The sequence below is a fragment of the Bombus fervidus genome, chromosome 17 (assembly GCF_041682495.2).
Source record: "Bombus fervidus isolate BK054 chromosome 17, iyBomFerv1, whole genome shotgun sequence".
In the NCBI taxonomy this organism is placed as follows: Eukaryota; Metazoa; Arthropoda; class Insecta; order Hymenoptera; family Apidae; genus Bombus; species Bombus fervidus.
In genome coordinates this window covers 6,053,190-6,070,002 of record NC_091533.1, presented here as the reverse complement: position 1 = coordinate 6,070,002, position 16,813 = coordinate 6,053,190, and the positions used below count along the sequence as shown (strand labels likewise).

The following is a 16,813-nucleotide window of genomic DNA, read 5'->3' as shown; positions in this document are numbered from 1 at the left end:
TTTTAATAATTTTATTACAAAAGGGACAATGTTGTTACATAATAAATTGTATTCTTGTGTTCTTGAAGTTCCTTTTTTCAATCAGGGAAATGTATGATGTATGTAAATAGCAAAAGATAATTACTTTCATTAGATTTATTTTTTTTTTTTTTTTTTTTTGTATAGGATCTCAAATCTAAATGCATTCCTATATTTGTTGTGCCTTCGTGAAATTATAATCATATAAAATATTTATATGTAGATTTTTATTTTATTTCTAGTACATTAGAAATTTGTTTAGTTTGCTGAGGTTAAATTTATCTTAAATGTTTATGTCATGAATGGAGATTCAATTTTATTACTCATAAATAAGAATGTATCTGAAAGTGCAATATCTTCCAAACATTGCATCAAGAACAAGAATTCCGCTTCTACATCTTTCATAATTGGAAGGAAATAAAAAATGGTAATTAGGCGATAAATTTATTCGTAAGTACACATTTATCAGTCATTCATTATTAAACTGTTTAACATATAATGCACACTCACAACCTTTACTGGCGCTACCTTCGTAAAGGAAAAAGAGTAGAAAACTTTTATATTCAAAACTTATTATTAAAATTTCCTTTAATAAATTATATTGCACAATTTTATAAACAGTAAAAAGAGTATATTTGTGTTTCAAAATAGAGCGCATTTGTACATTTTGTTCGTATTACATACTACAAAAATAAACATTATTGTTATATATTATGAAAATATTCCTGCTATAAAGTATAAAAATCTTATACTAGATACATAAGTAGTTTAGATTGATAGTTTAAGGAAGTTTAATATTAATCACTAAAACCATCTCAACACATATATTTATCAAAAAATATAGTACTCCTAAATATTATAGTAGTTTTTAGGCAAATATAAAATTTTTTAAATTTCAAGTATAGTTTTAAAACTTTAGCATTATATAAACACCTTTCTTACAAATATATTAAATTTCCTATTTATAAAACTTTTTGCTTCGATCAGATGCCATATCACGTAGCATTTGGCATGGCTTAAATGCGTCACCATAGTGGCTTTGAAATTCTTCCATTTTTTGTACTAATTTATCAGCACTGTAAAAATCTATCCAACGGAAAGGCCCACCAGTGAATGGAGGGAACCCTAGTCCAAAAACAGCACCTATATCACCCTCCAACTGTAAAAATATTTATGTTCAATAAACGCAATATAATTTAATGATTTACTAATGTGTTCGAAATTTTGTATTACCGGATTAGCCAAAATATTTTCTTCTAAACAAAGTACTGCTTCGTTAACAAATCGAGACACCATTCTTAACTGACGATCTTCGACGGATGTACTTCCTTTTGGTTCAAGTTTGTATTTCTTCAAAATGTCTAATGCTGCAAGGTTCATATTTCTATTCTTAACATTAGATTCATATATATATATTCCCTTGCCGGACTTTCTCCCTAAAAATGACATATATTTCACTAAATAGATCTATAAAAAGAATAAAATATATAAAACAAATGAAAGACTGAGTACCTAGAAAACCAGCTTGAACCATGTCACTGAGTATATTTACATCTCCACCTCTAAAACGTTCACCTAGTGCTTTTACAAGATGCGCACTTATATGAGCGCCAACATCGATGCCGACTTCATCTGATAAAGTAGCGGCTCCAACAGGAAAGCCAAACTTTTTACACATACTATCTAGATCTATAGGATCCACACCTTCCTGTTTTTACATTGAGCATTACATTTTTCAGTTTTCTTATACTATACAATATAAACTATGAAAAAAAAAAATAAAAGTATTACCTGCATTAATCTAATAGCTTCAGATAACATAGCAGACAGAATTCTTGTTGTATAAAATCCAGGACCATCCCCAACAGTAATAACTGTTTTTCCTTGTTTTAAACCTACATCAACTGCAGTTTTAATAGTTTCAGCGGACGTACCTTTATGTGTTATTATTTCTAACAATTGCATTTTATCTACTGGAGAAAAGTAATGCATTCCAATCACCTATAAATACATTTCTGCATTACATCAGATTAGAGAAATAATATATAATACATACCTTATCTGGACGGCTACTACCAGCAGCTATTTCAGTGATAGGAATTGCTGATGTATTTGTTGCAAGTACACAATAATCTGGAGTATTTGCCTCAATTTCTTTTATAACTTTATGTTTAATCGCAATATCTTCAAATACAGCTTCAATTACAATATCTGCATTTTTAAATGAATTATAGGCTAATGTGGAATTAAGTTGAGAAAGATATTTATCTTTTTGAACGCTAAAAATTAATTTTTAAAATTAGAACAGAATTCGCAAATCAGCGGCTCTTTAAACACGTACGAGTGTGTTACATTTTTAATGAAAAGCTAAATACTAACTTGGAATACTTCTTTCGTTTCACTGCAGTATCCAATCCTTTTTGTATTTGATTAAGACCACGGTATAAACCCGCCTCATTTGTATCTTTTATAATTACATCAAAACCTTTATCTATGCTTACTTGAACAATACCTGCTCCCATAAGACCAGCACCAACAACGGCAATTTTTCTGAAATACATATATGAGATTAGTGTTCTATAAAAGAATTAGTTATTTTTATATAAATATCAATGTAATGCATATCAAAATATCCATACTTAACAGCACTTTTGGGTACTCCAAAACGATTTTTTTTACATGCTGTTTGTCCAAAGAATAAACTTGTAAGACCCCTACATTGAGGTGTAACTGCTAGTTCACCAAAGGCTTTAGCCTCTGCTTCATAACCAGCTTTTGGTCCCTTATCCATACCAGTACGTATTACATCTAAGATTTTAAGAGGTGCAGGATACAATCCCCCAGTTTTTTTCATTACTTCATTTTTTGCTCTGGTAAATACTTGATTTTTTACAAACTCATAAGATAGAGCAAAATTCATAACTTTATCCATCAATGTTTTAGGGCTTCGATCGATTTTTAATGTTCCATTTGCAAGATCTTTTGCAGCTCTAATAGCAGTTTCTTCTAAATATCTTATAGTACTGCAAATATTTCAATTTTTTTTTTTTTTTATATATAATGGTAATGGAGATACAAATTTTGTTTATTTCATACAAATGCATATGAAATTAATAATTCTTACTTTTCTTCTGGTGTTCCAATACCAGGACCAAGACGGTTTACTAAAACATCTACAAGTCCAACTTGCTTAGCTTTAATTGCTTTAAGATTTTTGCCAGTAAGAGTCATATCTAAAGTATTAGAAAATGAAGTTAATTGAAGTAACCTTTGTGTACCACCTGCACCAGGCAAAAGACCTAACAGTACTTCTGGTAAACCTAAACTAGTTTTTTGATCATTTACAGCAAGTCGATAATGACATGCCATAGCTACCTATGTAAATTAAATAAAAGTGTGTATGATTAAAACCATAGATATTGTAATATAGTAGTATATAAACATATTAAATCATATACCTCAAGACCTCCTCCTAAACAACTGCCTTGGATTGCAGCTACAACTGGCTTTTGACTTTTCTCTATTGTCTCTAAAACTTTTTGACCATCAGAAGATATTTTATAGCCATCTTCTGAAGTCTTAAAACGTTGTATCATAGTAATATCAGCACCAGCAATAAAACATCCTGGTTTTCCACTTATAAGAACTACTGAATTTACAGCAGAATCATGTTGTACAGTTTTTAGAACATCCACAATTTCATCCATTATTTCTCGATTTACGGTGTTTACCTATATTATATAAAATGCTTATTATTTTTATTAATCTTCTCTACTATTATTTTCAAACTATTAATCAAACAATATAGCAATATATTAATGACAGATAATATAATTATATGTTAGATATGTGTATTTATTATATACCTTAACTCCTGGAGAATCTAAAGTAAGAACTGCTACATTATCTACAATTTTGTATCTCAAATGTTTTGCATTTACTTGGGTACTCATTGCTCTTATTGATTTATATAATGCTAAAAATAAAATTATCAAATATAAATTCTAAAGCTTTCATTTGTAGCAGTCACTTTTAAGTCAATATTTGCCATTTTATAAATATTCATTTTAAAGTTTTATCTATTTTTCAACCTTTAACTTAATCATAAATAAATGTTTCCTTTGTATTTATTATGAATGTGAATATTTCAAGTATTTTGAACCTTATGTGACATGTAGATTACGATAAATTTACTTGAGAGCAAAGGTTCATAAATACGATTATATAAAAATATAATTCTTGTTTTCTTATTTATAATTACCTGTTCGTACTACAACATTTTTGTTAATATGCGAAAAACTCGCAATAGCACCTAATAATCTATATTGTGACATGTTTTTACAAAATTACAAGCACACGCCCCAAAAGATAGTTTTAAGTCTACACATGGAATCACTGTGCGAAAGTAGAGACGCCGGTAACTACGCATGCGTGTAAATGTGGATGTTAATCTTACTGTATTTACTATACTCTGCAAGGACTTTGACCTCAACTTACTGTATCCTGATATATATAAAAATTATTAATAAGACAAAAATTTTGAATTTTGAATATTCTTATGTAACTATTTCATATATCATTAAAACTTGAACATGTTACTTGATACTAATAAGAAAATTGATTATCAAAACAACGTATCTGTATATGTATACATTTATTATTTTTATCATTTAATATCAATGAATATTGTTCCTATGAACTTAATTCCTATACTTGCCTGTATTTCAATATTTATTAATTAGCAAGTACATAGTTTTATTATATCGTGCTATTCAACAGTTGGCTATTTTATTACACCACTACAATCAAGATCTTGTTTGTAGCACCGCAAACAATTACATCCTCGAAGTATTATTACAAATAAATACTATCACAGTTACGAACTGCGATATACAAATGTTTTTCTACTTTAGTTGATTTGATTTGAATTAGTTGATTACCTGTAAAAAATAAAGTATTGCTGTGATAGTCATACGTAATTTTAATTCCAAACAGGATTAGTATTGTAATTTTATCTATCTGTTAAATTGATAATTTTGTATGTCAGGTAAAAATGGTAAGGGGATTTGTGAATTTGTATATCGTATGACATAAAAAGACATTACTTCTTAAGAACATTTCAACATTTGAAACAGAATATATTTGTTATGCTAAATATATGATGTAAACAGTGAAAAGAATGTTCAATGTTCATTTGAAATGAAAAAACTATTTGATGCATAATATTTATCTATTCACAACTGCATTTACAGCAATTTGTAAATCATATCTTTAAAGTATTTCCAATTCTACAAAATGCTAGATACCAGAACATTTTCATATAAGAAATATTTAACTGAAGCTGTCATAGCTTTAGCATGTGTGTTTATTTTTTGTGAATATTTACTATATTACCTTGTGCTTATTCAGGTAAGTTGTACAAATAACAAAATGATTATAAAGATTAAAAATTTCATATGTTGTATTTAACACAACAGTGTGCATGGCCAGTTTTGAAACCACATAAAATTGATACAACAATTACTGAATCCACATCAGAAGAAACTCCGGTACATGCAATGTTTATAGCAGATACTCATTTATTGGGCTCAAAAAATGGACATTGGTTTGATAAATTAAAAAGGTTTGACTTTATTATATGATAATAAACAAGTAGTAAATTCTTTATACATTTTTGAAAGTAATTTCTCCCTATTGAAATCAATATTTTCTTTATGTAGAGAATGGCAAATGTATAGAGCATTCCAAACTATGGTTACTCTTCATAAACCAGACATAATTTTTATATTAGGTATACAATAAAATTATATTAATGATATAATATATTGAAGATAAATTGAAATAATAAATATATTCTAATTACAACAGGTGATTTATTTGATGAAGGACAGTGGAGTAGTTCAGCAGAATTTGACCAATATATACAAAGATTTCATTCATTGTTTTCAGTACCTAAACACACTCATCTTTATGTTGTTGCTGGAAATCATGATATTGGATTTCATTACGGTATTGTAAAATATTTTTTTTTATAACTATGAATAGTTTTTATAACTATAAAGTGAATATGATATTTTTGGCAAAAAATTTCTTTAGGTATTACAGCATACTTAAATCAACGATTCGTAAATGGTTTGAAGTCACCAAGTGTAAAAAGAGTTAGTATTAGAGGGAATCACTTTGTCCTAGTTAATAGTATGGCACTGGAAGGAGATGGGTGCTTTTTATGTCGTCCTACAGAAATTGCATTAAATAAAATTGCCAGTAAGATTACTTTTTGTTAGAGCAGTGAATAATTATGAAAATTAAAGCTTATGTATAAATAAAAATATTTTTCAGCACATTTAAAATGTGCTAAAGATATGGGAAGTAGTTGTAACAAAGATAATGCAATTTCAAGATACAGCAGACCAATTATTTTACAGGTCAGTAAATGTTTCTTAAAATAAAAACGATAACGTAATATTTGAACTATAATTATAGCACTATCCAATGTATCGTGAGTCTGATGAAATTTGCAATGAACCTGATCAAGCACCAGATGAAATAAAAGATATCAAATTTAGGGAACGATGGGAATGTTTATCAAAGGAAGCATCTGAGCAAGTACATGAAATATTTTGCAAGGATTATCACAATAAAATTGAATTTATAGATTTTTAGTTTTATAGAATTTATAGAATTTATAGATAGATTATAGAAAATCAACTTACAGCTTTTAGATATATTGAATCCAAGACTGATCATTAACGGTCACACTCATCATGGTTGTAGAAGAATACATAGAAAAGATATATTAGAATTTACAATACCATCTTTCAGTTGGCGTAATAAGGATAATCCTTCACTTTTACTAGTAAGTTCTACACATTTGAAAAAACTATTTAATATAACTTCATAATTTTATTACCATATACATACTTAAAGTAATATTCATATTTTAGGGTGTATTTACCCCCAATAATTATTCTGTATCAAAATGTTACATGCCTGTGGAATCTACAGAGATCAAAATTTATATTATCAGTGTAGTGTGTATATTTATATATTTTATCATAAAATGTAGATTGAAACAAAATCGATATTATCTCTTAAAGTTTCATTAAAGACACGTTTCTATTTATTAGTATTAATTTAAAAAAGTGCAGTAAGTAGATTATAAATAATAATTATAAACAAACTAAAACATAAAAATATAAGGCTCAAATTATTCATATTTTTACGTGTATCTTCATATATATAAAATAAAAATATTAGTTACATATTATTTACACTATTCAAAGTATAAAATATTTATATTATTTATTCTCATTATTATATTAATCAGATCAATAGCACATCTCAACTCCATTAAATTATTGAATACTATTTCGCTTTACATACTCCAATCTTCTTTTCATTATTTTATCAAACTACTCTATTGGAAAGGAAAATGTGTATAAATACATATAACACACTATACGAATATTAAAAATCGCAAATATAATCATTGTAACATGTACAAAACTTATATCTGTCTTATATATTTAATCAGCCAATATCAAAGATCTCATATATAAAACACTGTAGCATTACTGATTTACTAAACATACTTAATACTTGAATAATTAAAAATATAGATCTTTATAATTAGTCCAAAAGTGAATTGTTACGTATAATTAATAAACATTTTATATGACATGACATTACGGAGAAATATACACCTCAACTTATCCAAATGTAAGTGACATAATTTTACATCCTTAATGTTACATTATATGCATTCGATGCATACATGTCTAGTAACAAATGTCTACAGATATAACTTGCAAACTTGTTATTTTATTGCAATAAAAAATATAATAATTGTAAACTAATATTATTTTTGTATTTAGCATTGACTATAATTAATATTACATTTATTAATATTTTTATATATTTTTTAATTTTATGTTAAAAGGAAGTAATATTAATATAGTCTATGCATTTTCTTTATATGAATGTGTGTATTCTTCGCTGAATGTGAGCAGTACTCTGTTTTATAAATTATAAGTACTTTAATAATAACGAAATATTTATTTAAGATATGTAATAAACAATAAAAAGAGAAAATCATGTATTAATAATGCAATGAACTAAGTTATACATCACGTCCTTTAATCAGAACTTTTTTCTTCATTTGTAAGTTTTACATATTTTTCATTATAAACAAAATAATTTTATAATATTTAAGAATATTATTTGGTAAATGTACTACTCATCTTTTTAATCAAATTAGATTAATCTAACGAAAATGAAACTATTGTACTATTTTGGTTTCATACATTTAATTTAAAGTAATTAAATATTTTTTGTAACATTGGAAACGTGTTACCTTCTTTAATCATTGATTTTATCAATGATTAATTTGACTAGTCTATTTTTACAGCAGCATATATTTTACGAATAAATGCATAAGCAGCAAAGAAACCTATTGTACCTGTTAATAACCAAAATGTTAATACCATTAATGCAGTGTAACCAAAATATAGAAGTGTTGGAATTAGTTCTGTTATTTCTAATTTTGTCATAAAATAAAAAATTGAGTAGGCTAGGACATATACAGCTGATCCTCCACTAACAATAAAGCTTCTCCACCACCATCGGTAATCCTAATAACGAATAAAATAACATAAGTATATATGCTATAAACGCAATTAAAAATAATTGTTTATTACTCACTTCTCCACATAACTGGAAATAGACCATAACTATGGATATTTGAGAACAAGAAATGACAAGTATACAAAAAACGAGGAAGAGGAATCCGAAAAGATAATAAAATTGATTTTCCCATAACGCTGTTAGGATGAAAAATAATTCTATAAAAACAGCGCCAAACGGAAGAATTCCAGCCATTAGCGTACTGTAATAATTATAATAAACATTTTGTTTGCAATATAATGAAATTGATATACATATATATGTATATACATATTTCTTAACATATTAATACATAATTCTTTAAACTTACCACAGTATTGGGTTCATGTACCATAACTGATCAGGAACTTGTCTGGGAATTTGATTTGTTCTAACGGGATGTGTGAAAGGTTGTTTTCGATATCCAAAGAAATATCCAAGGTATACAAGAGGAAGTGATATACCAAACCATAAACATAATAATGCTAACATTGTTGTAAATGGTACTGCACCAGAACTATGCTTTCCCCATATAAAGAAATTTAAAAAGAAACAAGTAGTAAACACTATTCCAGGATATAGTGTTGCCGTCTATAATAAATTATATAGTAATATAGTAAATTTTATATTATCTTTATATCTTACATTAATCCATTCTGTCCTTACTAGTAATGCTGTCCTTCTCCATTTTCGACCACGCATTGTTTTATAAAGGCGCGCAGAAAAATATCCAGCAATTACACCAGAAGACACATAAAGAAATATTGCACAGGTTCCAAGTGCACCTCTACTGGCAGGAGAAAGCATTCCCAACATAGCAAAAACTAAAGGTATATAAGAGAAGTAGTATAAAAATAATTAGTAATGTATGGTATTCTTTCATACAACGATATAGAATCTTACATATTGTGATTAAAGCCATAAAAAATATTTGAATTCCACTGCCTATCACAGCGGCAAATAATCGAGGATTTGGTGGTGGTCGAAATACATCTCCATGAACAAGTTTCCATCCAGTTTCTTCAATTGCTTCATCTAAACCTGCTAAACTGTCACTTTCACCAGCATTATAACGCGCAATATCTCTCCTTAGTGTTCGAACCATGATCATAGTTAAGATCCCTATATAATTTTATTCAAAACTTTGTATATAAACTTCAAAGTGATCAAAAGACTTAGAAGTATAGGGTATGATGTATATTTACCAGAAAGGAAAATGACTACAATCAGTGAATTGATGATTGAAAACCAATGAATTTCAACATCGCTCATTCCCAAATATATATCCCATCTACTTGCCCAACTCACATCAGATTGTCTCCACTCCACAGAATATAAGAATAGAAGCTTGGTTCCTTTAGGATTAACAAATTGAGGATTTGCTTGAGGATGTGTGGGTACTATACAAGTATTTCTATCAAACTTCAGTTGGCTTACATCAACTGAGCGAGCTTCTACTTCAAATCCAACTACTCTAAATTCATTTCTATGAAAAGTAAAAATATAATTATAGTTTGAAACATCATTTACATATCAAGTGATGCTTTTTATACTAACTCTCCATATTTATGGTAACTTAATTTTAGTTTAAGATAATTATTAATGTAATATTGGTCATTCATGATACCACCCAAACGATATCCATGATATACAATTACGTTATTTGTATCTTTATGAACCTTTTTTGTTGCTGCTGGTAAATTATCAATTAACCTAAGAACAGATAAAAATTACTGTAACTATATATTGATATAAATTATAATGCAAATATATGCTTACAAATGCACAGTATAATCATGTTGAATGCGTTCTATAACACGTTGCGATTCTTCTTCATTCCATGTCATAAGATTAGATGGTCCATGACATAATAATCTACAGCTTATATCGTCTGCCATTAATACCTCATATGGTGTATTTACAATTCTATATAAGAATAAATCAAATTACTTTTTCAGAATATGATGATAAATAGAAAATCTTACCTGTCACCACGTAATACTTCTCCTAAATTCTCTGATTTGTAAATAAAAGTTCCATTTTTTGGTATACAAAATGGAACAGAATAATATTCATATGGTAATTGTGTATGAGTGCTGGTCATTTTCACTGCTTTAACATCAATTTTTTGCCACTTTTTAAATTCCACAGGGGCAACACCAGGCACATAGAAGCCATTTGTTTCAATTAATAATGATATTATTACAAATATTGCACTGCCTTGTTTTAATCTTCCCTGTTAACAGAAACATAATATATGTGGTACATGTTTTACTATATCTTAATTAAATAATTGATATTTTTAAAAACGACTATATGTCCAATAGAATAAATTGAAACATGATTTATTTATAAATACAAATGTGGATATGCTCACATTATCTTCTACCAAAGATACGTCTTACCAATTTCAATCAATTATGAAACTTAATGACACTAATCCTTAAAACGTTTTTTGAGTAATTGTGATAAAGCGTAATTAAGTTTCTGACAGGACTAATGGCATTGTACTTTACGAATACTATAAAGACAGAAAATACTATACTGAAAAAGAACCGCCACATCAATTCAATAAATACTTTTATTTTGTGGTATTCAATCTTAATAACTTTTAAACACACGAAAATAATAAACGAAAAATACTTACCATTCTTTAATATTGTTTTCGTTAAAGGCGCGCCACGCCGTACCCCTTACGTTATTCTTAATCTCTACTCGTAGAGTTTCTACTGCGTTCACGTCAAAAATGAAATTTACTTCAACATGAAGTTTGTTTCGAAACATTTGTTGGTAAAGTAATACAAGAATGATTCTTTATAAAATTCCCTAGCAGGTTTATTTCCACTTTACACGTACACGCACGGTCATATACATATGTTATTTTTTATACTACGGTATTTATCAATACATAGTAAATAGTAACAGTAACATTTACCAATAGAATTGGTAAAACGAGAGGAACTTCATAATATTCATAAGCGGCTGCTTATATTTGATAAAATTTAAAAAAAATACAAGAGAGGAATAAAAATAAAATGATTTTCCTGTACAACAATTTTATTTTTCTCTATCTAGCTCTTACTGCTCGTATTGAAAACGATAATATTTATTTTAGATATTCTTTTATTTAAATCATTTTATGTTATGCTATTCTGATTTATGACTAATTTAGTTGTGAGAAATAATATACCTAATGTTCAGTACGATATCTAGCATGTTAATTATTATATAGAAAGTGTTAATTAGTGTGTTTATTCTTAAAATTCCCGCAATTTTTTATCCTTGCAAATGAAAAGGAAGTGAATCTTTTATAAATGTAAAATATTACTTAATAAACAATTTAATCTATTTCGTTTCTATATCATAAATTCGTAATATGTAAAAATGATTATTTATAAGTTGATAAAAGTTTAATTTTGATAGAAAATGGAAACATTTTTACTACATAATAGAAGGTGTTTTGATCAAGCTTTTCCGAGCGAAAAAATATACCCCCGAAAAGGAAAATATCGTCCCACGTGGGGACTCGTTTAATTACAAGTTACGTTATTTAGATATGCATCTGTTCGGTTAATTTTTATTTCAGAACAATGGTACAGGTGAGTAGAAACTTTTAAGTATATTACATTGATAAATTTCCATGCAGTTTGTCTAAATCAATGCATTTTTCTATCAGGTCTATTGGAAATTTTTGATTGTTTTTTTTTCCGTTGTCATCCATTAGTAAATAGGAAAGATGGCAGCAGATTATTGCGCTTTTTTCCCGTGCATTCACGGGTCCGACATTTTTCTTAAAATTAAGCCTTTCTACAAAATTTCGGGTGAAACTTATATAAAAACATTGGTTACGCTTCAGTTTTACGAACAGAATTTAGCGCGTATTTCATTTTTTAAATAAAATGTGATTAATATTGAAATAAATAGAATACATAACGATTTTTGTATATTGAACTTGTGTCAAATACGGTGAAAGACTATATAGAAATTTTAAGTGATGTCCTTAAAGGATATTTGAATTCATGTGAAATAAAAATTTAATATTTTATGAATGAATATCCCATTGTGAATTGTTTATTTATAAACACTTTTTCCTTTTTAAACAAAATATGACAATAATGAGGGTACATAAGTTTTTTTTATTTATATAATGTGTATATCTAAATTGTATATGTTATTTTAATAATGAAATATTATGTTTGCAGGCAATTGATGAAATGGAACAAAGAGATCTCCCACAGGCTTTTCGCTTGCTTGGGGAGATGAATGCTAATGTTCTACAAGTTAATCAACTTGTAGACAATATGTTAGTCCGTGTCAAAAATGGGGAAATTTCTACGGACAAGGGTCTTAGTTTCCTAGAAATGAAATATCATATGTTACTTTCTTATCTGATTAATTTGACTTACGTAGTTTTGAGAAAATGTTCAGGAGAACGTATAGAAGGAGATCCATCAATCGATCGCTTAATTGAAATAAGAACTGTCCTAGAAAAAATCCGACCAATAGATCACAAACTAAAATATCAAATAGATAAACTTGTTAAGACTGCAGTAACCGGTACTATTAACAGTGATGATCCAACTAATTTTAAAGCGAATCCAGATGCATTTGATAGTAATGATGAAGAATCTGATAGTGATCAAGATGGTAAAGTAGATGGTTTTAAACCAACACAGGCAAGAAAATCTAATATTTATGTACCACCAAAACTTGCTGCGGTACATTATGGTCAGTATTTATAAATGTATATTATGCACAGTGTAACAGCTGTAATATAATATTTTAAAGTAGAAAATTATAATACATTAAATATTTCGTATTTTTCATTTGCAGATGGAGATGAAACAGTTGCTGAAAAAATTCGCAAATCAGGAGAAAGAGCTCGTAGGCGTGCAGTATCAGGTGCTGTTTTAAGAGAGTTAAAAGAAGAATATTTAGATGCGCCTATTGAAGATAAACACGGTTTAGGGGAAAAACAAGCTAGTCTAGGTCGAGAAAATAAACGGAAGATAGAATATGAAGAAAATTATATGACGCGCTTACCTGTTACTAAACAAGAAAAACACAGACGTCGCCAAATAACAACTCTTGGTACACTTGGAGAAGAAATTACAACTTTCGGGGAATCATCTTCTGTATCTGCTAAAAAGAGAAAAGCTCAGAAAAAAAGCAAAGCTAAAAAGAGTAAATATTTAAATTTAGTTATTTAAATTTAAAATTTAAATTTAAATTTAGTAAATATGCTTATGTCGTACTGAAGTATTTTATTTACAATACAATTTGTATTTTCTTATAGGTTTCAAGAAAAAACGGCATCATTAAATCGAGTTTATAAAAATTTGAAAAAGCTGAATTTCGTACAGCATTAATAATTAAGGTAAAATGCAAATTTACTTCAATTCTTCTTGACAAACGCAGATGCCATTAATACTCGTTAATAAGTTAAGCTAAATAACTCATAAACAACTAGTAATAAAAACAACAATCGTCAACAGTGAAATAAAATAGCACGATGGTAATTTATTACTACATAAGACATACTAATGGTCGTGTAATTGATAATTATAGTTAATAATGATTTTAATCTTTAATTGTTGTCTAAAATCAATTTTTATCTGTGGAGTTGAAATGTTCCATAAGTCACAAGAAACGATATTCTGACGATATTAAGTACATGAAGAATAATGTCAAGGTACATACGAGCTTAACTTATAAAAGAAAATTACGTGTAATCGTGACACAATTAATCAAATAATGGATTTCGGCTCCAAGATCTAAAATTGCAAGTTAAACGTACAAGTTGAAAGCAGAAAAATTTTCTGCTTTATTTTGAGATATTCTCCAGCTATAGATGAGGAAACCAGTAACATAGCAGGAGGGATGATATTGAATTAATTGTTACAGAAGCGTAAAAATCACAAGACATTCAATGCAAAAATTAGAAAATTCAAGTTTAATAAGGAAAATGACTTTAGAAATTGCAAATATTCTGCAACTTCTAAATATTGTTCATCGTGCGATATCGCGTGTCTTAGGATTTTCTCGCTATTTTAGAGTAGTGTAGTAGTTAATAGTTTTACTATTATATGTATGTTTCGTTTGTGTTTTCCCCTGGTAAACTGTTGAGGCTATTATATCTTGATGTGAGTCATATTTTATGTTAAGTTTAATTTTTTACAATGTGTTTATGCATTGTATTTATTGTTTTAACTTTAGATTGATTTGGTTAAGTTGTTAAACTTATATTAAAAGTAATATAAGGATAACACGAATGTGTCAAAATTCAAAATTAATATTGTCAATTTCTCGATTTCTACTTAAGTTTACTGTATTTAGTTTCTTAGAGAGGGGGTATGTGTGATATTGAAAGAAAAACTAATATACGAAGACTAGAGCGAAAATCACTTCTGTAATAGAATAAAGAGTTTGTACAATCAAATTGTAAAGAGCATCCATATCTTATGCTTAAATAGGTTCCATTTTTTAAATATTAGATATAACTTTGGGTATCTTTTTAAACCCAAATGTTTCCTTTTAAGATAAAGGGAGAATGATGGTAAATACATTTAATGCAGATCATAACATGGATATTTGTATCCAGTAGTCGTTCCTGCAGAAGTGATCCGCATTACCTTCAAAAGTACTAATTCGCTATATGCTAACCAAGGGCTCAACCATCCATAGATGTTATATTTTTTACAAAAGTGTTCATAGATTGAGCCAACTTGGTAATGCATGATGTTACATATGCCCTCTCTTTTTCAATCTGTGAAGACGATTAAAATGTGATAAATTATTCATCAAATAATAGTTAAAGAAACTAACAGAATAGCACAATTGCTGGGCATTATTTACAAGTGCTAGCAAGCCTAATGTCAGCAGCCTTGTCGTATTTGGTAATGAAGTTGGAATACTGAATAGCGGGAAGATTTTGATTAATGATGTCAAGGTATACTTACAAAATCTCATGCCTGTTTAATATATGGCATGCACAAAATAATTAATGAAAAATTACAATCGGTTTCAAAATTTGCCCGACATTTAGTTTTCTCATACTTTATACATAGATGATAATTTTTGAAGCACACTTACAACTGAAATAACTGTAAGTCCAAAATACTAAATACTATACTCGTGTGTGTGCGTGTGTGTGTGTGTATATTTATATATATACATATATACATAGTGTATATTCTTCATTTCTACATTCTGAACTGTTTATAAATGCTCATTGAAAAATATCATGCTGTTTGCAATAAGTAGAGAAGAAATTTCAGTTAAATTACATCTGTTTATTAAAGATAAATTTTCCTAATATGTTTTACATATTTTGGACTTATAGTAAAAGTGTATGGGTGTAAAAAATATTCATATGAGACACATATCCACACACAACATATAGCAGCAAAGTAATAGGGTTACATTGAATACACTACCTCAAATCAATAGAAATATGGATTTACAATAATAGAACTGCGTCAGTTGCGTTTACATTGTTGTGTTATTGTTCATTTACACATTTACTGATATGGTAATTTTGTTGTGAAATATAATGGAACATATTATGCCTTATGAAGAGAAGTATTTAGAGTTTGTTATCTTTGACCTGCATAGCAGGTATGAATTTTTTAGCAATGTACAAAGGAAGCACAAAGTATGTAAACGTTACTGCGGGCAGGGAGTTTAAAGTAGTCCTTCAAATCCAACAACGCTGCCGAATAACAAACTAAAAAAAGGAGAAACAAAATATCTTTGCAGCAAAAACGAGTATAAAATGATTTATTGACTAATTCATAGTCTGAAGAATGTAATGTTTCATTTATTGATGAATTTTCTATAATTTATGTACTAAGACAATTCAGTGTATGTGAGAGAGCGAAAGTGAATGCGTACGAGAGAGAGAGAAAGAGAGAGAGAGATTTACCTGTATATTACAAATGGTTATTATGAATGAATTATTATTATAAATTAATATTATTATAATTATTATGATTATTCTGATTATTATTATATTATCATTATCATCATCATCATCATCATCACCATCATGTAGAATGCTTCTTACTGACTGAATAAAATGTTTTCAATGTCAATAATTTATTTACATAAAGGATGTAGCAAGATAAGGGGCACG

At 28.0% G+C, this 16,813-nt stretch overlaps 4 protein-coding genes across 5 annotated transcripts; 2 read left to right on the top strand and 2 right to left on the bottom strand.

The window, feature by feature from the left end:
- Positions 1 to 573: 573 nt before the first annotated feature.
- On the bottom strand, positions 574 to 4,458 carry Mtpalpha (monolysocardiolipin acyltransferase Mtpalpha). Its single transcript, XM_072020502.1, has 11 exons — positions 4,280 to 4,458; positions 3,885 to 3,994; positions 3,477 to 3,749; positions 3,143 to 3,393; positions 2,658 to 3,041; positions 2,398 to 2,568; positions 2,075 to 2,297; positions 1,810 to 2,019; positions 1,531 to 1,726; positions 1,252 to 1,454; positions 574 to 1,177 (listed from the first exon to the last, which is right to left on the bottom strand). The coding sequence occupies exons 1-11, from the start codon at positions 4,350 to 4,352 to the stop codon at positions 977 to 979; spliced, it is 2,295 nt and encodes a 764-aa protein (XP_071876603.1). The 5' UTR covers positions 4,353 to 4,458; the 3' UTR covers positions 574 to 976.
- Positions 4,459 to 4,675: 217 nt separating this feature from the next.
- On the top strand, positions 4,676 to 7,234 carry Pgap5 (Per1-like protein PGAP5). The gene is made up of 9 exons (XM_072020505.1): positions 4,676 to 5,427; positions 5,496 to 5,641; positions 5,739 to 5,809; positions 5,887 to 6,027; positions 6,115 to 6,282; positions 6,358 to 6,443; positions 6,502 to 6,624; positions 6,734 to 6,874; positions 6,963 to 7,234. The coding sequence occupies exons 1-9, from the start codon at positions 5,314 to 5,316 to the stop codon at positions 7,122 to 7,124; spliced, it is 1,152 nt and encodes a 383-aa protein (XP_071876606.1). The 5' UTR covers positions 4,676 to 5,313; the 3' UTR covers positions 7,125 to 7,234.
- Positions 7,235 to 7,481: 247 nt separating this feature from the next.
- On the bottom strand, positions 7,482 to 11,478 carry Tm9sf4 (transmembrane 9 superfamily protein member 4). The gene is made up of 10 exons (XM_072020504.1): positions 11,327 to 11,478; positions 10,665 to 10,915; positions 10,459 to 10,605; positions 10,237 to 10,392; positions 9,885 to 10,165; positions 9,583 to 9,801; positions 9,346 to 9,503; positions 9,011 to 9,270; positions 8,719 to 8,902; positions 7,482 to 8,648 (listed from the first exon to the last, which is right to left on the bottom strand). The coding sequence occupies exons 1-10, from the start codon at positions 11,327 to 11,329 to the stop codon at positions 8,409 to 8,411; spliced, it is 1,899 nt and encodes a 632-aa protein (XP_071876605.1). The 5' UTR covers positions 11,330 to 11,478; the 3' UTR covers positions 7,482 to 8,408.
- A 646-nt stretch (positions 11,479 to 12,124) lies between these two features.
- LOC139996258 (neuroguidin) lies at positions 12,125 to 16,779 on the top strand. Of its 2 annotated transcripts, none has more exons than XM_072020507.1 (4): positions 12,125 to 12,278; positions 12,882 to 13,407; positions 13,513 to 13,863; positions 13,976 to 16,779. In XM_072020507.1, the coding sequence occupies exons 1-4, from the start codon at positions 12,270 to 12,272 to the stop codon at positions 13,999 to 14,001; spliced, it is 912 nt and encodes a 303-aa protein (XP_071876608.1). In that variant the 5' UTR covers positions 12,125 to 12,269; the 3' UTR covers positions 14,002 to 16,779. The 2 variants fall into 2 exon arrangements, with proteins under 2 accessions (XP_071876608.1, XP_071876607.1); XM_072020506.1 differs by lacking the exon at positions 12,125 to 12,278 and adding an exon at positions 12,364 to 12,800.
- Positions 16,780 to 16,813: the final 34 nt, after the last annotated feature.